Source organism: Podarcis liolepis (genome assembly GCF_965112155.1).
Source record: "Podarcis liolepis genome assembly, chromosome: 3".
Taxonomy (NCBI): domain Eukaryota; kingdom Metazoa; phylum Chordata; class Lepidosauria; order Squamata; family Lacertidae; genus Podarcis; species Podarcis liolepis.
In genome coordinates this window covers 12,006,372-12,027,814 of record NC_139557.1, presented here as the reverse complement: position 1 = coordinate 12,027,814, position 21,443 = coordinate 12,006,372, and the positions used below count along the sequence as shown (strand labels likewise).

At 41.9% G+C, this 21,443-nt stretch overlaps 1 protein-coding gene across 3 annotated transcripts in view; it reads left to right on the top strand.

Annotated features, from left to right (window-relative positions):
* PLCB1 (phospholipase C beta 1) overlaps window positions 1-21,443 on the top strand; it is a 479,313-nt gene that overhangs the window by 254,066 nt on the left and 203,804 nt on the right. For all 3 annotated transcript variants that reach the window (XM_083495891.1, XM_083495892.1, XM_083495893.1), the window contains one exon: window positions 13,184-13,324. In XM_083495891.1, coding sequence (XP_083352017.1) covers window positions 13,184-13,324 — 141 coding nt within the window. The remainder of the gene's footprint in view (window positions 1-13,183; window positions 13,325-21,443) is intronic.

The following is a 21,443-nucleotide window of genomic DNA, read 5'->3' as shown; positions in this document are numbered from 1 at the left end:
GCCTTCGTTGTGTTTAGAGTTTCCATTCCAGCTGGTGATTATGAGAACTTTTGTTTAACTTTGGCACCTTAATTTTCTTTCCCTCCCTCCTCTTTTCCTTTGAAGACTGTATCTCTTAGTTTGCAATTCTGGGGACAGGGACTGTCTGGCTTTAATTGATTATATGCAAGCCACTCTGGGAGCCTTTTCAGCCAAGGACCAGGATCCAAGTGCAATAAATAAATAAAGCAGACCCATTTAAACCAGCCAGGCTTAAGTTAGTCACAACTACCATAAGTCCCATTGATTTCAGAGCATCTGCTCTGAGCATGACTAAGCCTGGATTGTATTTGCAGAAAATGTTAAGGGGCATAATTAACAGATCTTTGTAGCCAGCGAAGGATATTCACCTAATATTTCTTACTGCAAAGACACTGATTCATTTCTTCTAGGATGTGTTGTCACAGTTAATTCCCCTGCACAAATGTTTTTTTAATCAGTAAAGGAAGAATTGGTAACAGATGAAAATATCATAATTGTGCCTTTGAGCTCAGCTCACAAAAGACTTAAGAAATATAATTTGTGGGGGAGGTCACCTTTGACTGGTTGCCCTCATCCCTTTGTTCTATTTGATTGGGGTCTGGCAGAAGGGGACTTTGAAGTGGCTTTGAAATTCCTTTTTGAACTTAAAAAGTGTGTCTAATGCCAGCTGCCTAATGCCCCTCTGCTAACATATTCTCAGAGAACTAATCAAGCACAAAGCAGCTGTGTAGTTATGGACCGAGCTCTGTATCCCAGGACTCATTCTGGTAGCATTGGCAAAAGCAGCACTTTATCACTCCACTGTGATGATGGTACCCATTTCAAAAGGACTCTGCGGGAATGTTCTTTCCCGCTCAGTTAGTTGACCCAGAAAATTGTGCACGCCTGAACTATCTCTAAAACAAAGTACAACAACTAAACATGGCTGAAGAACCAGGATGACAGACCGCCTGGGAAACCCCTACTACAAACATCTTCAGATATTGCAAACAGGTCCTCTGTTGAATACCTGCTCTACTACTAGAAGGTTTAGTATTTTACAGATTGCTCTGAAACTCTTTTTTTTGTTTGTTTGTTTACATATTTACAGTGCAGGCCCATACATTTCTGAAATTAACCCCATTGACTTCAGTAGTGCTTACCTCCAAGTAAGTGTTTGTACAGTTGCAGCCTCAGTCTGTTGTAGTGGTGTTGAACAGGAATGGCTTTTATTCTGTTTTCTTTGTCAGATAATAAAGCTTTGAAATAGAAATCAAGTCCATCCATGTGGGGCTAAGGCAGAGAAAGGGATGGCTATAGACAGCACTATCCATTTTAGTGACACACACAAAGAGAGAGAGAGAGAGGGAGAGAGAGAGAGAGAGAGAGAGAGAGAGAGTTATGTTTACATACTACCAGGGGAATTGAAGAGTTGCCACATTACCTTTCAAACCACCTAGACCAGGGGTCTGCAACCCGCGGCTCCGGAGCCGCATGTGGCTCTTTTACACCTTTGCCGCGGCTCCGGGGCAGATACTAGCGAGGGGAGGAGGTGCATTGTGTGCCCCGACACTCCCCACTGTGGCGGCCGCCGTACTGGCTGTGACGTCGCATAGGGGCAGTGTGTGCGTTAGTCACGCACAGTCCTGACGTCACCTTCCCGCCCTCCCGCTACATTGTAAGGGGCATGTATGCTGGTCACTGCATTGAAAGGGGGCATGTACGGTGGTCACTGTTTTGAAGGGGAGTGAAGAACACACACACACAAAAAGGTAACTTGTTAATTTAACGTTTATTTCTATGAGGAGGAGTAATTCTGAGGGGTCAAACAAAGAAATAATAAAAAGTGACAAAAAAGTTATTTTTATAATGACGAGTTTTGCGGCTCCCAGTTTTTTTCCCTTCGGAAATGGGTCCAAGTGGCTCTTTTTGTCTTAAAGGTTGCAGACCCCTGACCTAGACCTATCAATTACATGCATGATTTTTTTTGGGGGGGGTGGAGTGGCTGATGCCTAGGGTGAAACCTTTTTATAGCTATCTTGTATCAGAAAAGTTTGCAATACAGTGGTGCCCCGCAAGACGAATGCCTCGCAAGACGGAAAACTCGCTAGACGAAAGTTTTCCGTTTTGGAGGTGCTTCGCAAAACGAATTTCCTATGGGCTTGCTTCGCAAGACGACAATGTCTTGCGAGTTCCTGCTGGTTCCCCCCCCCCTTTTCTAAGCCGCTAAGCTGCTTATCAGCTGATCCGATCAGCAGATAAGCCGCTAAAAGCCGCTAATAGCGCTAATCCGCTAATCCGTCAATGGGCTTGCTTCGCAAGACGAAAAAACCACTAGACGAAGAGAATCACAGAACAGATTCTTTTCGTCTTGCGAGGCACCACTGTACAGTGGTACCTCAGGTTACATACACTTCATGTTACATATGCTTCAGGTTACAGACTCCGCTAACCCAGAAATAGTGCTTCAGGTTAAGAACTTTGCTTCAGGATGAGAACAGAAATCGTGCTCCTGCGGTGCGGCAGCAGCGGGAGGCCCCATTAGCTAAAGTGGTGCTTCAGGTTAAGAACAGTTTCAGGTTAAGAATGGACCTCCGGAACGAATTAATTACTTAACCCAAGGTACCACTGTACATTTTAGAGAGGTGTTCAACTACTGTATTACAAATTGTATCTAGTTTTGCTCATACTGTCACTAAAGAGAGATCTCATAGAATCTCAATGTAAAGTGAATGTTTATTGTTTAAATTTCCGTAAATGGAATACATTTTCTATGTCCATATCCTTGTTTATTTGCCATTGAAAAGGGCTTGCATTAAAAATGCTGGCTGACAAATCTGTTGCTGCAATGGCAGCACAGAAAATAAGAACAGAGTTTCTTTTTGAATATTTTTGAGATGGTGCTGGAGACCACTGAGCTCAAGTCACCTGTTGATGATAATGCATTGTCTGATACCTGTGTAAATGGTTTCTAATGTGGTGTTAGCTTTTGTTGGATGTACTTCTTGTAATAGCCTGTGGCTAGAAGACCACAGCACCTGCGACTCACTCTCAAACTTCTGTAAGAGCTGCCCCAGATATATATTTTTTCTTGGCTTTGGCAGACAAAAGGGATTTTTTCTGTTTGGAAAATAAAGCCTCATTCAGATCTTTGAGTAATGCCAAGCTCTTTCAGTGCTGAGCAAAGTATAATTGGAAATCTTGCTAAAGAGCTTCAGAGCTTGTGATTTCATGGACAATTGCACCAATAATAGGCTTAGCTATTGTTAATATTACTGAATAAAGAGTCCTATTTGCACAGCTCCTTTACAAACAAAAGAAGACCTTTTGGTATGTGCAGAAGTGTGCATGCACATGAAAGCTTATACCCAGAACAAGCTTAGTTGGTCTCTAACATGCTAATGGACCATTTTTAATTTTTTTTTCAACTGTGTCAGACCAACATGGCTACATACCTAAATCTAGAAATAAAAGAAGAGTTTAGGCTGCATAGTTTTCCATCCTAGCCCTACAAATATGTCTAACCCTTTTTCCCCTTTCCTTTTTTTTATTTGCATTTCTTCTACCGTTTCAACAGAAGGAAAAAATTGAAAGTAATAAAAAATAGGAAAAAAGAGTTACATATTACATATTCTATTATATTCAAAAATACAATCACAGACAGACTTCCCTTCCTCTCCTTCCTTGGTTCCTTTTATATTCCAGTTCATTTTGCATCATCTTAGTTTCCCCAATCTTTCTCTACTTCTCCCTTTAATTTTAGTTCTAACTTATGCTGCTGAAAATACTAACATCCTGCTAGGTTAATTGTCTGTTCATAGTAATTTTTCATATAATCTATAAATAATATCCAGTCCTCTTTTATCATCTTGAGTACAGTACAGTAAGATCTACTACAAATGTTAACAGTGGTTTTATCTAGCCATGGGGTAGCTCAGTTGGTTAGAGCACAGTGCTGATAACCCCAAGGTTGCAGGTTCGATCCCCCAGCTGGACAGCTGTATATTCCTACATTGAGGGGGTTGGACTTGATGATCCTCAGAGTACCTTCCAGCTCTATGAATCTTCTGTGATAAAATTTGTGGGCCATTCTTTATAGCTCCAGTAAGGCTCATCTGATTGTCAGGTTCCCAGCCTTCCCGTAACTTGGCAAAATCCTTAGTGCTAGCTTACCACAGTAATTAATCTTTCAGTCTAAATCTTTAGAAATATTAATTTAGGAATGGAAGTGTTCAAGCTTTGTCTCTGGACTTCAAGTTAATTTAATTAGCTGGACTGTATGCAAGAAGTGTTGGCAACTGTAAATAAGTACTGTAAATATTTAAGCCACTGAACTTCAATATTTATTATAGTGTATGAAACCAGCCAAGTAATGCCTCTGAATGCATTCAGTTTTCCACAATCAGCAAGTTAGGCTGAGTGAGCATAGATAAGAGGGTCTTAATATTCTTTGTAGATTATGAGGATGTTAATTTTAGGGTGCAGGTAGTCCAAGTGTAGGGACGCGGGTGGCGCTGTGGGTTAAACCACAGAGCCTAAGGCTTGCTGATCAGAAGGTCGGCGGTTCGAATCCCTGAGACGGGGTGAGCTCCCGTTGCTCGGTCCCTGCTCCTGCCAACCTAGCACTTCAAAAGCACGTCAATAGGTACTGCTCCAGCGGGAAGGTAAACGGCGTTTCCGTGCACTGCTCTGGTTCGCCAGAAGCGGCTTAGTCATGCTGGCCACATGACCCGGAAGCTGTACGCCGGCTCCCTCGGCCAATAAAGCGAGATGAGCACCACAACCCCAGAGTTGGTCATGACTGAACCTAATGGTCAGGGGTCCCTTTACCTTTATTAGTCCAAGTGTGGTCAGAGTGGTTTGAATTTACCACTCTGAAAATAAATGTCTCTGAATTTGTTTCTAGCTATTAGACTTCTACAAATGGCCTGCTGATGAAGGAAGGAAAAGTAGGACAAGTTATATGATTGGTTAGTCAACAACTTTAATTTGATGTGTTTGATTATTTGCAATTGGAAGATGTAAGTCTGATCCTAACTGCTCTTCAGATTTAGTTGGTGTCAACCATGGACTTTCTGGGCACCGATGCAAGATAGATATCTAACTTTACACTGGTAGATGGAAATAAACAAAACGAAAACATTTTTAATTAACTGACCAACAATTTGATAAGTGCAAGGAACGTCTTGGAAAGTGACTCGAAACCGCTTTGACAACATTTTAGATTATCTGCCCTTAATTGCTTCCCAAATTGTGTCAGAAATACTAAACAGACTGCTTTTGCGGTGGTGGCAGAGTTTGAAAGGGGATTAGGGAAAGTTAGGTGGTTTTGGATGATTAGCATCAGTTGGTAATAACATTGTGGTCCCTCAGGCCCTATTATAATGTCAACCATTCTTAAAAGATAACCATCTTACTACAGCATGTAGAACTTTAGCCAGATCCGGCTTAATTGTTCAACTGTCAGACCTTTTTCACTGGGGAAAGCTGGCTCATAACTTCCAAATTCAGAAATGTTGTAGGTTTCTCATGCCTTAAACATGGCTGCTTCAATTCATTTTTAAAAAAATGTTTCAGACTTGATCCCATTGGTTGTGCTATCACATACCTTTTGTTTGAGATTAAATGAAACAGCCTAGTGTTTAAGGTGGCATCTACACACACATATACTGGTATGTAAAAAAATCTAAAATGCTTTTTTTAAAAGCATTTCTTAGAAATACATTGAATTTTCCATAAGGCTCACCATCTAGTGTGTCACTGTATATTGCACTTAAAACACACTTTAAATGTTTTATTTGCAGCTATATAGCTGAGTCCTAAGTGGGAAAATTCCCTGTTAAATTAAAGGGACACCAACTGGTGCCATTGAGCAAACCCGTCCATTGTCTTCATGCGCCCTAGAGCTTCCTCTGCATATTTCCTTTTAATATTTCACCTGAAAGTTGCTGCAAGTTTGCTTTCCAAGATAGTAATGTATGAAGACGTGGGCATCCCGACCAGTTATTTGGAAGCAGGGCTGTGAGAAACCTCCTGAGAAATTTCACCAGACTTTCTTGGTTTTCCTCAATGACATGAACCACTATGATGAAATGGTTAGAGTGCTGTACTTAGCCTAGGGCAAGGGTTTCCCACAGTGGGTCTCCAACTGCTTTTGGACTATAATTCCCACTCCCCACTCTCTTCAGCCCCTACCGACATGGCCATTGGCATGGGATGGTGGGAGCTGTAGTCCATGGCATGTGGAGGGCTGCTGATTTCCCATCCCTAGTCTAAATGCTGAGTTAAAAATTTCCTTTGCCATGAAGCTCTTTGGATAACCTTGGCTCCATATCACCTGCTATGTACGCTAGTTGTGAAGATAAAGTTAGGTATCCCACATGTCTGATTGCTCCTCAAGAACAATCTTGACATCTGCTTTAAATTTTCAGTGGAATCCCTAGTTCAAAGTGTATAAATGTCATTTATGTTCAGAAGTAGTTAGGTAAAATGCTGCAATGGTAGGATCCTACTGAAATATCATATTGAAGCCTGAGTTAAACTGTAGTGAAAACAGAAAACAGAAAGCATCTTTTAAACAGCAACAACAACAAAAACAGCACTGAATAAATATTTAACATTTAGGTTAGACTACTGCAACACATATGTGTTATTGCTTCTGAAGACAGTCTGGAAACTTCAGATGGTACAGAATTCAGCAGCCAAGTTGTTCACTGGGACAAGACAGTTTGGAACATGTAACATCAATCCTGACCTGACTGCATTGGCTGCCAATTAGTTTCCGAGCCTGGGACCTAGGTCTCGGAAAGTTGGTTCTACCACATGACCCTGCCTTGAACATTATATTATAACTTAAGAAGAGTACTTCTGGATCAGACTTAATGCCTATTTAATTCAGGATCCTGTTTGCATGCTAGCTCTCTTCTTAAAAATAGCATCCTAACTAATGACCATTACATTTGTCACGAGAGGCCTTCCTCTCAGCCCCCTCACCTTCTGATGCCATGTGAGGGCAACCAGGGAGTGGTCTTCACTGGCTGTAGCATCCTGCATTCAAATTTTCTTCCCTAGGGATCTTTTTCCTAGCACTAGACTTATAGTGTGATTATTGAAATACTTCATTGTCACTTGTACAACTTGTATACAGTGAGATTACATGAGCACCCCCCACTCAGCTCTCTTAGTCTTAATTCCACTCGTTTACTGACGCACACCCACCAAACCTGAAAGTCAGTTGCCCTGTTGCTACCTTTTCATTCAGCAGCCTAACAGCCCACGGATAGAAGCTGTTCTTTACCCTGTTGGTGCGACTAATCATGCTTCTGTATCTTCTGCCTGAGGGCAGGAGATCAAGAAAGTGCCGGCCAGGGTGTGGATCATCCCTGAGAATTTTCCTCACTCTCCTGAGGCAACGTTCTTCCACGATGTCATCCAGGGATTCACTGGACAGCCCATAATTATTCAACACATATCGGCTATAAAAACTCTTTTGAGTTCGGTGGGACTTCATCCCAGTTACGTCTGCAACTGGTGCACTTTTGCAGCATAAATGTCTTGGCTTTGTAATGCCAGATAAAGACTTTATATATGTCCAGGCTTTTCAGCATGTTACAGCCACTGTTTTTATTTCTAATGGATTGTTTTGTTGTTCTGTTGGATTCCATTGCTCTGTCACACTTTGTTGCTCTCAGCAGTACTTTTTTTAAAAAAAATTATGCGTTGTACTTGTTTTCCCTTAGGAAGAACAGCTTATAAATATGACCGAGATTCAGATTTATTTATACAATCATAGACCCACTGTAAAATATGACTGGACTAACAAATCTCAAGTATTATGGAATGAACCATAAAGCATAGAGCATGAAACATAAGACAAACAGGACAGCCAAAGCTTTATATCCACCCAAAACTTACTCTTAGGCTCGAATACATCTGAAAATAAATACAGATTTGATCATCATGCAAACTTTTTAAATATAAAAGATACACAAGGGAAACTCCATTCAAGATATTCAGAGCTTCTACATTCTGTCAGTTTTGAGTAAGTGATTTTCATCTCTCCTGCAAGCAAATGCTGCAGACCTTAATTCAGATTGTTGGCTGCATGAGATAACCATTTAGTTCAAAATACCTGCGGTTTCTGCCTTGGTCTGTCTCCACAAGTGTGCCTTTTTGTGCAGAGACACCAGTAGGGAAGGAATCGCAGTACAATTTTGTCAGCTGGAGTGATAATGCATTCAATGAGTCAGTCATCCACTTGAAATATGACAGCTGCATGTTACATAAAAAGTGGGACTACCCAGGTTATAGTCTTCCAGCACCGCATGGTGCCAGCCCCATGTGGTCTTTGTGGTAAAGTTTGAGGAGATAGTTCAGGAGCACTGCAAAATAGTCTGAATAATCACTGGGGGCATGAACTAGCATGCCTTCTTGAAACCTACTGAGACAACCAAGTGGTTCAGTGTACTAAGGGTACACTGTCAGTTTTGTGTGTGTTGCCTTTTCTTTCATGATTTGCATTGCCAGCCAAATTCTGCTAAAAGAATTGTGTTTTTTACTTTCCACCTCAAAAAAACGTTTGCAGAGACTCCTAGGGTTTTCTTTTAATGGGTAAATTATACTAATTGCCCTATCTTGAGAAGTGCACGAGAATTATTATCCTACTGGGTAAAGAGGATAAATTTGAACAAAATGATCCACCATGTACAATTTGTTTGTTTGTTTGTTTCAATCCTCGCTATAATGTTCCAATATCACTGTGACTCCCAAGGAGTTTTAGCTGTGCTCTCAGAATAAAGGGGCAGCAGTAACAAAGTCTCCCATGCTATTCTGAACAGAGCAGAGAAATCTCTTCCTCAATTAGCGCAAAACTGTTAGCAGTTGCCATGTGCCTTTGGATTGCCTAGTACAGCTACTATGGGCATGTTCACTGGTGCTCAAGGTTCAACACCTATCCTCAGTTATTTTATGCTAACTTTTCAATGTGGAAATGTAAGATATACAGTAGATGTACATAGATGAGGCATAAAGGTAAAGGGACCCCTGACCATTAGGTCCAGTCATGGCCAACTCTGGGGTTGTGGCACTCATCTTGCTTTATTGGCCGAGGGAGCCGGCGTACAGCTTCCGGGTCATGTGGCCAGCATGACTAAGCTGCTTCTGGAGAACCAGAGCAGTGCATGGAAATGCTGTTTACATTCCCACCAGAGCAGTACCTATTTATCTACTTGCACTTTGATGTGCTTTCGAACTGCTAGGTTGGCAGGAGCAGGGACCGACCAACGGGAGCTCACCCATTGCGGGGATTCGAACCGCCGACCTTCTGATCGGCAAGTCCTAGGCTCTGTGGTTTAGATGAGGCATACCCAGTAATTTTTCCAGGTCCTGGAGCAATAAACCTTTTGAGGACCCACCTGCACTCCAGCATGATGCAGTCTGAGATACAGGCTTACCACGCCAATAACCTGACTTTAGTCTCAAGTCAGTTTCGTTTGCTCCTTCTTCCCATTGCAGATAGTGTTACGAATTTTGAAACCTTTGTGCAGCTGTTCATTGCATTTCAATTGTCTGCATTGCTCAGGGTGAGGCATCCCCTCAGAAGCAAATGCAGATATGTTCACAACAATGCATGTACTTTGTAAGATATGCAATTTCCTAGTGTGAGCAGTGGTGCATTTTGGTAAATGTTGACTCTGGACTTAATGGGGAATGTTGAGGGGCAGTTCAGATACTAATGTGTTTCGGAAAGTGGTGAGCCATCCCTGATACATTTGAGTTCCTCCTGCTCATTCTGCTGAGTGGACCTGGACTTGGGTGGGATTCAAATAATGTGTCTTGTCAGTAGAGACCTGGTCTGTGGCTCAGTTGGTAGAACACAAGGCTCTTCATCTCAGGGTCGTAGGTTCACGTCGCATGTTGGGTAAAAGATTCCTGTATTTCAGGTGGTTGAACGAGATTGCCCTTGTGGTCCCTTTCAGCTCCATAGCACTGTGCTCTGTGGGAGGTAAAGGTAAAGGGCCCCTGGATGGTTAAGTCCAGTCAAAGGCAACTATGGAGTTGTGGCACTCAACTCACTTTCAGGCCAAGGGAGGTGGTGTTTGTCCACAGACAGTCATGTGGCCAGCATGATTAAACTGCTTCTGGCACAATGGAACACCGTGACGAAAACCAGAGCGCATGGAAATGCTATTTACCTTCCCGCTTCTACTTGCACTTTGACGTGCTTTTAAACTGCTAGGTTGGCAGGAGCTGGGACAGAGCAATGGGAGTTCACCCCGTCACAGGAATTTGAGCTGCTGACCTGATCGGCAAGCGCAGGAGGTTTAGTGGTTTAGAAGACAGCACCACCCGCATCCTGTGGGAGGACTTCCCCATGGACAATGGGGCTTTCTCTCCTTCCCACCCTCACAATTGGCTCAGAGTAGGATGGGGTGTCAGGAGAACCCCTGGAACAATGGGGGCGTGTTCAAAGGCGGGGGATCATCTCATTCAGCAAACCAAAATGCTTGTACTGATGGAATGATCGGAAGAGCGTAATATTGAATTCATCCCATTATTTTCTCTTGAATTTGTTCGTGATTTCTGATTTGGAAGGCATTAAAACAAGCAGTGGCCAAGTGAGTCTTGGATCGTAAGATGCAAGCAAGCAAACAAACAAAAACCTAAAGCAATGGAGAGGAAAATAAAGGAAGTTGGAGTTTTCAGAAGTATGTGCTTATTCTTCTCTTCTCGCCCTCTTTTTGTGAAGCCACTTCTGAGGGTTAATAGCAGGTTAATAGAAAAGGGTAGCGCACTGCATTTGAAAGAACTCTTCGCCTGGCCTGCTGACAACAAATGCATGTAAAAATAAATCATTGCCTGAGCTTTTAATAAACTATACTACTTGTTTTGTTTTCTGTTCTGTAGAAACAAGGCAATTTAGTTAGAACAAGACTGACTTGGCCACCAGTCAAGGCATTACAAGGGCTTCAGAAAGTCATGTGGGATGTGTAAGAGAAGTTCAGTGTCGCTATGAAACCAGATTTGTAAACCATGATTAGGCTCTTGGGGTCCCCTGAGAATTGTGGCTCTTAATAATAATAATAATAATAATAATAATAATAATAATAATAATAATTTATACCCTGCCCTCCCTGGACAGAGCCGGGCTCAGGGCGGCTAACACCGGTAAAATTACAGTAAAAATATAATAGGGGGAAAAACCCCAATTTAAAATACAGGTTAAAGTACAATTTAAAATGCAGCCTCATTTTAAAAGTAGCCCATAGATCAAAACCATAAGGGGAGGGAAACATAAGGGTCAGACTGAGTCCAAACCCAAAGGCCAGTCGGTGATAGAGTCAGTGAAGGAACGGTATTGTCCTTCCATTGCTGGATACAGGTTGTTTAATATGAACTTACGAACCAGGTGGACTGAAGATCTCTGTAAGGGGGGAAAGTTAGGATTCAGTACTACTATAGCTACATTTGTGAGTTGTGAGTTACCTCCACTTGGAGATAAAATAAGACACATGGACACAAGTATTTAGGTTAATGGGCTAAAAAAGGCCACTATTTTATTGGTTACAGATTGCGAGTGGTATTGGCTTAGGCATTGGATCGAACAGACTATACTTGACTCCTGCCCGCTCTGCCGGGAGTCACGCAAGGGTTAACAACCTGTAGGGGGAGCTTGTTGATGCAAATCAACTGGAAGCTTTCCCCTAGAGTCACTGGGGTCATGCCATGGTCCTAGCCACCACCTGGGCATCGGACAAGAACCACGACTGCCATATTCCTTTAACGGAATACCCTTCAAGGGAAGGGATAGGTGATGGCCGCAACCTCCCCTCCAACATACAACGCATTTTCCAATGCCTAACTGCCAAACCTTACAAAGTTGCAATGATTTGCTATGAGGTAGGGGTGAGCTCCTGTTGCTCGGTCACTGCTCCTGCCAACCTAGCAGTTCAAAAGCACGTCAAAGTACAAGTAGATAAATAGGTACCACGCTGGCGGGAAGGTAAACGGCATTTCCGTGTGCTGCTCTGGTTCGCCAGAAGCGGCTTAGTCATGCTGGCCACATGACCCAGAAGCTGTACACCGGCTCCCTCGGCCAATAAAGCGAGATGAGCGCCGCAACCCCAGAGTCGGCCATGACTGGACCTAATAGTCAGGGGTTCCTTTACCTTTACCTAGGCAAAAGCCAACTGGCTGGTGCCAATCTGCCAAGTGGAAAAAAATCCCACCAGGCCCCTAGGACAACCAAGGCGACCAACCGAAGTCCATAGCAAGGTCAGGAGCAAAACCTAGAGGGAGGGAGGGTGATATGAGGAACAAGAAGGGGGACCTGTTGAGCCTGCAGCCATGTTAAATGGCAAAACCATGCCCCCCCAGCCGGATTGGCCGGCTGGGGGGCGTGGTGCAGGCACAGGGCTCAATGGTGCAGGGGCTTGGTCACCCCCCCCCCTGTGAGTGCGGGAAGCTGTTCTCGCTCACAACACCTCCCCTCCGTTAAGAGTAGAAGAGTGATGTAGAATGCAATGCTGCTTTGACACACACATTGATTCTTAGCACATTTCAAACAGCAATGCCACATTTATTTTTATGTAATCTACTTATGCTGTCAACACTATTTTATTTTTAAAAAATACAACTCCAAAGAATAATTCATTGGTGATTGAGTTACATGTGAAAGGATATAAGAATTAAGTGGTTGTTGAAAGTTAGCCAAGAATGCCCACCCAGAGCACTCCATTCTGTGTAGGCAATCTCTCCCCCCCCCCCCGGTGATGATCTTCTTTAAGTAATGGTTGTTCCAGGGTGTTGAATGTGTAGAAAAAATGATTGTAATGTTGCACGTAAACCATTTCACCATTAAAGTAACCATTACTGCTTTCTTATTTTACATGATGCCCATTCTGGGCCTTTTTCTAATCAATGTAATCGTAAATGCCGCAAACCATGCAGGTTATTTAGAAGATGGTAGTGGAAACCGTCCCCAATCATTATCCAGCTCGTGGGATGGGTTTAAATAGATATATTAATTGCATTTTATCCCTATAGGTGCCCACGTGTGTGGGTTGAACAGAGTTTAAAACTCCTATCCTTAGCAGCAAAATAGGAGTATTGAACTATTCTTTCTTTTTGTCATTATTAAAGTACAGGCAGACACTTTAATGACTTTCAATGCACTTACTTACAGGATCCCAAACTACGTGAACATCTGGATGCAGGAAACATAGGAGGACGACTGGAAGGCCGAATGCTCACAATCGTGTATGGCCCGGACCTGGTCAATATTTCATACTTGAACTTAGTAGCAGCTCAGGACGAAATCGCAAAGGTATGACCATGCAAATGATGCAATGCCATAACTGGGAAAGGGAAATGGGGCTGTTAGTAGGAAATATATAGGAACATGTATAAGATAGATCAATATTATTTCAGAGAAACAGTGTCATGTACAATACTCTTCCTGCTGGCATTGGCAGTTCCCATTCTGAACATGTTGTATAAAGCATTTTCTTGTCCGCCAAACATTTTTAAATGATTCATAAAGCATCTAATACAGTGATATCTTGGTTTTTGAACGTAATCCATTCCGGACAACCGTTTGACTCCCGAAACGTTAGAAAACCGAGGCGCAAAGGGCTGGCTGCAAGTTCAATTGAGAAAATGGGGAAAAAAACACGCAGTGGAAGCCGTTTGACTTCTGAGGCGCATTTGAAAACGGAAGAATTTACTTCTGGGTTTTTGGCGTTTGGAAACTGAAATATTTGGCTTCTGAAACGCTAAAAAACCGAGATACCACTGTAAATCTTAGTTCGCCATCCATTTTATTATGGGCGAGTTGTAATTCTGAGGAAGTGTCTTAAGGCAAGCTGTCAACTATGTTTTGGAAATAAGAAATGGCCACGCCGTTTTAAACCTGTACAGGACAACTTGAACATTTGGTCTTGATCTAGAACTACAAACAAAGGCATCAGGATGGATCTTGTGCCCAGGGGTGTTGCTAGGACCTTAAAAGAAATGGATCAGAATGTCCCACCTGTTTCCTGAACCCTGCCACTACATGTACTGTATTCAAAGAGAGTTAGTTGTATTTAACTTGTGTTGATACCTTTAACCAAAGCTGGACTATCTGGTCTCACAGATGTTAACAGGAGTTGGGGGCTTTTTAGGGGACAAAGGTGAGTTGAGGGCGGGGGGTGGGACATGATAGAGATGGATAAAATAATGCACAGTGTGACAAGGAAGAGGTTTACCTGCCACTCTCATAGCACTAACTCTGGGCTCATCCATTGAAGTTGCATGGTGGGTAAGACCAGGAAGCACATTTCCACGCACAGAACATTTTTGTAGAAACAAATTATAATGATAATGATAATAATAATAATTTACTATTTATACCCTGCCCATCTGGCTGGGTTTCCCCAGCCACTCTGGGCGGCTTCCAACTGAATATTAAAAACAATACAGCATTAGACATTAAAAACTTCTCTAAAGAGGGCTGCCTTCAGTTGTCTTTTAAAAGTAAAATAGTTGTTTATTGCCTTGACATTTGCTGGGAGGGCGTTCCACAGGGCAGGCGCCACTACCGAGAAGGCCCTCTGCCTGGTTCCCTGTAACCTTACTTCTCTCAATGAGGGAACCGCCAGAAGGCCCTCGGCGCTGGATCTCAGTGTCCGGGCTGAACGATGGGGGTGGAGACGCTCCTTCAGGTATACAGGACCGAGGCCGTATTATGTTTAATACATGCAAAATGATAAACAAATAGATTAGTTCCGGAGTTGCGGTGTGGTTCTACCACCAAACAAACTTAATTCATACTTAGTTCACCTAATAGTTATTGGAACTACTTTCAACTGTAGTTCAGAGATTTTTGAACTAGTTCAGTGAGCTTTATTCCAAGCACTGGCTGATATTGAGAAATATAAGGCACCTTGAACTCTGACAGATAATTCAGTGAAATTGTGGACAATGAGGTATTTAACCCCCTTAGAATGGCTAGAATTTATAATACCAACAAATATAATTGTCGGAAATGTGGCGAGGTTAGAGTGGATTTCAATTACTGTGGGTGGAATTGACCTGAAGCAACAGCAGTATATCTATCCATCTATCGGCAAGAAATCATATCTTATCATAAGAATCTTTTTGAAATACCTTGTTCAGCTAGACCCAAAAATATTTCTCTTAACATATCTGAAAGGCAGGGAGAAACTGTTATATAATATGATTCTAGCAGCAAGAATCTTATATGCAAAATATCAAACCAAAGTATAAACTAAACTTTTTAAAAAATAGAATAAAAAAATTGTGAATATAATTCAAACCTTTCCCCATACTAATTCTAATGATAATTGGAATTAAAACAGTATATTTATACAGTGGTACCTTGGTTTTCAGAGACGCGGGTGGCGCTGTGGGTTAAACAACAGAGCCTAGGATTTGCCGATCAGAAGGTTGGTGGTTCAAATCCCCATGACAGGGTGAGCTCCCATTGTTCTGTCCCTGCTCCTGCCCACCTAGCAGTTCGAAAGCACGTCAAAATGCAAGTAGATAAATAGGTACCGCTCCAGCGGGAAGGTAAATGGCGTTTCCGTGTGCTGTTCTGGTTCACCAGAAGCGGCTTAGTCATGCTGGCCACATGACCCGGAAGCTGTACACCGGCTCCCTCGGCCAGTAAAGCGAGATGAGCGCCGCAACCCCAGAGTCGGTCACGACTGGACCTAATGGTCAGGGGTCCCTTTACCTTTACCTTGGTTTTTGAGTGTCTCGAAAGCCGAATGTTTCAGAACCCAAACACCAAAAACCCAGAAGTAATTGCTTTTGTTTGCGAATGTGCCTCTTAAGTCGAACTACTTCCACTGTGGTTTTTTCTCCATTGACTTTGCCAACCACAATTTCCGCCTCAGCTGTCGAACATTTCAGAAGTCAAACAGTCTTCCAGAACGGATTACGTTTGACAACCAAGGTACCACTGTATAAGCTTTCATTTTTATTTCTTTTTCTTCTCTCTGTTTTATTATTGTTGTTATTGTTTGTTTATTAAATTTGTATGCTGCCCTTCATCCATAGATCTCAATATGGTTCACAGCATAAAAATACAGAAACACAAAATACATAATTGTTTTAATTGGCCCATCTCGATTGTTATGTGTTCAGTAAATGACTGCTTAAACTGCTCAGTTATGGTTTGCTGTTATTGTGTCTTTATTAATAGCCTTTACTTTGGCCTTTGGCCTTGTATAAATAAATGTATATACCGTATTTTTTGCTCCATAAGACACACTTTTTTCTTCCTAAAAAGTAAGGGGGAATGTTTGTGCGTCTAATGGAGTGAATGCATGATCCCTGGAGCCGAATTGCCCAGGAGGCTGCTTGGGAGGGGGGAGGTAAAGACAGCAAAGTGGGGGAAACAGGAAGACTAAAGCAATAAGGAGAGAAATTAGAAGAAAATGAGGAGCAAAAAAACTGCTCCAGCTAAGGAAAAGATACTACACTAAGGCAAACAAGAGGGAAGGGTGTGTTGAAAGGAAACTGCTGATCAGTGGGATCAGAAGAGAGATAAGGGGCGCTAGTGGAGGCTGCCTGAGAGGGGGAAGGTAAAAGCCCATGGATCCTCAGGATCTTTTCATTGGGTCACCCCAAATTCACCATCAGATCACATGTCTGTGGTCACAGCATGAACCACAAAAATCATACATCTACTGTTTTGTTCAGAATATATTTTTTTTCTTGTTTTCCTCCTTTAAAAACTAGGTGCATCTTATGGTCAGGTGCATCTTGTGGAGCGAAAAAGACGGTATATTCACATGCTTCACCCAAGACAATAGGTCACTCTTAGTTTCCCTCAACACTTCCTTTGCTTTAGCAGCCTGATCTAATTAATTGGGAGGGGGGGAAGCACCATTTAATAATACGGTATAATAGTAAAAAAAGAGACAACCCTTGCTATTAACTAACTCATTCTTATGCATTCAGCTCCATCATAATTTCAGGCGTAGTCACATGAATTTAGGTGAATAAATAGGGCCCCCCAAAGTGGTTGTGTACAGGGCTGCAGGGACATAAATCTGCCACCGCGAGACTGTTCTCTGACGCAGTGTGGGAGGAGGAGGTAAATATGGAAGGATTTTGCCTGCTTAGCTGTTGCTGCACTTTCTGAGTGATTTCTAGCTGTAGATAAAGAAACAGATGTAAAATCAGCTGTGTAACAAATTGAGGTATTTCTCTCCCACGGTGAGCAAGAAGCTTGCCCTCTGTGCATGTTTTACAATTCTGGTTATCTCCTCCTCTCAGCCTTCCCCTTGGAAACTTATATGCGTGGGGATTCATAAGTGAATTTTGTTTCTTTGCTGTTAGCTAGCTGCCCTGCAATTGGCCCATTCACTTTGCTCTTTGCTTCTACTCATAAATCAGGCATTTTTGTAAAGCGATGATATCCCTGATGGTAATTGTTTATTGCAGGCTCTTGTTGATTTTAAGCTGTTTGTAGTGAGCAACTACAGGTTATTTGCAGCATGGCAAATAATGAGGTTTGCACAGACAGAACTGTTTGAAAAGCAGTTTGAGGAAAAACTTCAAACCATTATTTCCTTGCGGTTTGCTTCTGGAGTTCAGGCTGTTAATAATTTACTTCAGAGCACAATCCATTCCCGAGCCTTTCACTGGTCATTTTATTGAGAGTTCTCTGCTCACTTTCTAGGCTTAAGTTAAAATTAATGAGTTGGTGAGCCTTGAAGCTATGGCCTTTTATTGCACAGCACAAAAAGTTAGAGAATTAAGATAATGCACTTTTGCTTCTTAGAAAGGAATTTTAACAGAAAGTTTAGGCGGATGGAGGGTTTTGTCATTTGTAAAAGTCGCCTATCTGCCGTTTCAAGATTGGCCTAGGATTGCATTATCCTAACTTGGTAATTAGAAAATAACAGGTAGGACTTGCTGCAACAAAATATTGCCGTTGCGTGTCGAGGTCCCCAGGGCCACCCCAATAACTCACACATCACACAGAATTTTTGTTTAAGATTTTTGGCATAATTTTGGCCAAACAACTTTATTGAAATACAAATTTGTGAGTGGTTGCTTAGTCATTGGTTGCGACTATCTGCCCCCACCATGGGGGACAGACTGACATTCCGCATGATGCGAAAGTCAGAATAGGGAAATACACTTGGGGGAAACGCGGAACAGGGAACCTGCCCTCACCCCAAATGCAACCAGGAGCTCATTGCTATGGCCCGAGCCCCCTTGACAGAGTGGACAAGCAATAGTTAGCCCCCAATTCCTTTAACGGAATCCCTTGCAGCAGCAGCATTAGAGGGGCAGGGAAGTGAGAAATGTCGCTCCCCCCCCCCCTCTGAGTAACGTTGGAGGGTATGCCAGGTGTCACCTCCCAACATAAAACTTTGTGATACTCTGCCCAATCTATGCAAGGCTTGAAAGACGCGAAGACTTTCTTCCCCCCTGCAACAGACAGTTTTCTGTGCTTCCTTCAATCCTGAATAGAAGGGCTGTGATGATAAATGGCAGCTTCATGGACAATGGGCAGAATGAGCCTGTGTTGAACCCTCATGTTGCCAGTGTTCCATAACTATTATGTGAACAGCACAAATTCACAATCTTTTCCCTTCCTGTTTTGAGAGGGTTTTGCCTGTTTGGGGGAGTTAGCTGCTGTTTTTTTGTTTTGTTTTGTTTTTACTTGTTTATTTGCTTGTGGGTGGTCTTGTTTTGGCTCCAATCTGATCAGCACTGACCACCCAAGTACGGCATTAGATATAGTGATTGGGACTGTTATAAAAGTACAAACTTGGGAGAACGTAAGTTAACATCGGACAAGAAATTTTGTCCCCATCCTCACCAAAAGCACCGATCTTGTTCTATGCTCATTTTGTGCATATCTCTCCATGTCTAGTGGAAACCTCTCTTCTCTTCTCATCATCTCCTACTGTGGTGTTTTCAAACAATTCAGTTTTGCAAATCTTCTGTGCTTTGCCTTTAAAAATGCTGTTTTCTCTTTTGTAGCTGTTTTCATGGCCCTTTAATTTGATGGTTCTAACAGCAGAAGTTGCCTGCCTTTGAACTTCCTGGCTAAAGCCAAGCTAATGATGAACCTTTTGGTCCTAATGATTCAAACACTAAGGAGGAAATAATATTCGGGTCCTGGGCATTATTTGTCTTCAGCTTTCTTTTGCTTTGTAGAAATTTTTTGAGCCATCCTACACTTTCCTGCTTTCGTTGTTAAATTCTTGTTTTCTTCTTTCTGGGAGTCAGTGCATAAGTAGCAATAGTAGTGTTGTTTGCAGCCAAGCACAGTGCTCAGTATTTCCCCAACATAAGCAGAATCTTTGCTCTCAATCTTTATTACCTGGATAGTAAAATCTCTATCCAGCTATTAGATTATTCTATTCCAAACAACTTTGGGGAAGCATACTTTGGGATGCTCCAGACTGAGATCTAGCCATTTCAGATGATAATGCACAGTGCAAATCATCTCCTATAAAAAGTTCTCATTAAGTAGATTAAGGGTTTTTTGTGGGGGGGTTTTAATAAAAAAACACAACTTGTTTTGCCAACAGAACATAAATGCCAAGTAAAATATACTTGTTGTTTTTAATTGGTACTTTCAACAATATATCCAAACTGTTTTTGTTTTTTGTTTTGTTTTTTGCAGCTCATAATCTCAGTATTTGAAAATTGTCAGTATGATTGTCACCCCTCTTGGTCTTTTCACATGATGCACATATTCTACACACCTTTAATAGTTCTAATCTCCTTGCTTAATATGAGTTTCTTGCAGGAGGTGGATTTCTGACCCCACCCCCACTTCCTCCTTTTATTTGGAGAATTAAACATTTTAACACTAAGTGGTATATTTTTAGTGAATCTAACAATTATTAAACGTGTAAAGGATGAACAATGATCATCTTACTTCTGAATTTCTCTGTTCCTCTTTTAATGGGTTTTCTTAATAGATGTGAATGAATATGTTTCCGTATTCCATTTGTATCCCTTCATCTCCTATAGACACATTTTCAAATGCACTCCCCTGCCTCCGAGTTCAAAAGAATTGTTTAATGCAGAGAGAATGTGCACCTCAACTTGTCTTTTAGCTCTAAAATTCTGTTTCTTGCTCTTGTTCCTTATTGTTCTCTCTTTCTGGTTTACAGTGGTGCCTCGCAAGACAAAATTAATTCGTTCCGCGAGTTTTTTCGTCTAGCGAATTTTTCGTCTTGCGAAGCACGAAATCCCATAGGAATGCACTGAAATTCAATTAATGCGTTCCTATGGTCAAAAAAAGTCCAAACAAAGCCAAATTTGGTACAACAAGAGTTTATTAAGTGCTCTTTAAAGTCACACATACTGTAAAGAGCATTTCAAAAATTGAAAGAACAATAAATTAAGTTTCTAAACATGACAGAAAAACATTTAAAAATCAACAAAGTGTACAGTACATTTTCTAAGACTCTGGGGGACAACTCAAAGAAGGTTCCTCTTCCACTCTTTGCTTCTTGCTGAAGAACCCCCTTCTCAACTGTTCCCCCAGCCACCCACCACACAGAAATTCAAATCCAGATTTTTTTTAAAAAAACAGCAGAGTGGCCCAGTGGTCACAGAAAATCATTAAAATGCAGAAAAAAAACACACAAGCTTCCAGATTCTTGCACACCCCTCCCCAACACCAAGTCCTTGAATTCCAAACACCCCAACCCAAAATCCAACCCCCCCCAAAAAAAGTTTTAAAAGTTTAAAAGAAGTTTTGGGAAAGCTTCAAAAATCACCAAAGTCTTCAAAAACCTCAAAAAAGGCTACCACACCGCATTCTATGAGTTGCTCCTCGAAGTCAAGTCGCAACTGTATTAACGGTGTTAAGAAAAAGGAAACAAACTTGCAAGACGTTTTCGTTTTTCGTCTTGCGAAGCAAGCCCATAGGGAAATTCGTCTTGCGAAGCATCTCAAAAAACGCAAAACCCTTTCGTCTAGCGAGTTTTTTGTCTTGCGAGGCGTTCGTCTTGCGGGGCACCACTGTATCTCCAAATCTTTGGTCATTAAACTTTGCTTGGGATCTCAATTTATCAATGCCCCCCTCCGTTTTAAATAATAAACCCTCTGAGTGCTTTTTTATTATTATTTTCAAGAGCTGGGCAGCCAATGCTCTTCCAGCTCTTGGTCTAAGAAGCACACCTGTGTCTACAGAAACCATATTTGCTGGCTTCAATGGCTGCATTTAACTATAATTATTTTAACATTTAATCTCTCAGCCACTTGGCATTTCTGAACTGCTTTTGCTATGGCTGCTGAAATAAAAATTAATCATGTAATAGCTGCTTCACTACTGAGGAGTGGAAAGGGCATGGTCTGCCCCAGCCATGTGGGGTTTCAAATTAATTTTAGTTAAACTGTTTTATTTATATAATATTTAAAGGTATGTCCCGCTTTTCTGCACTAAATCATCAAGG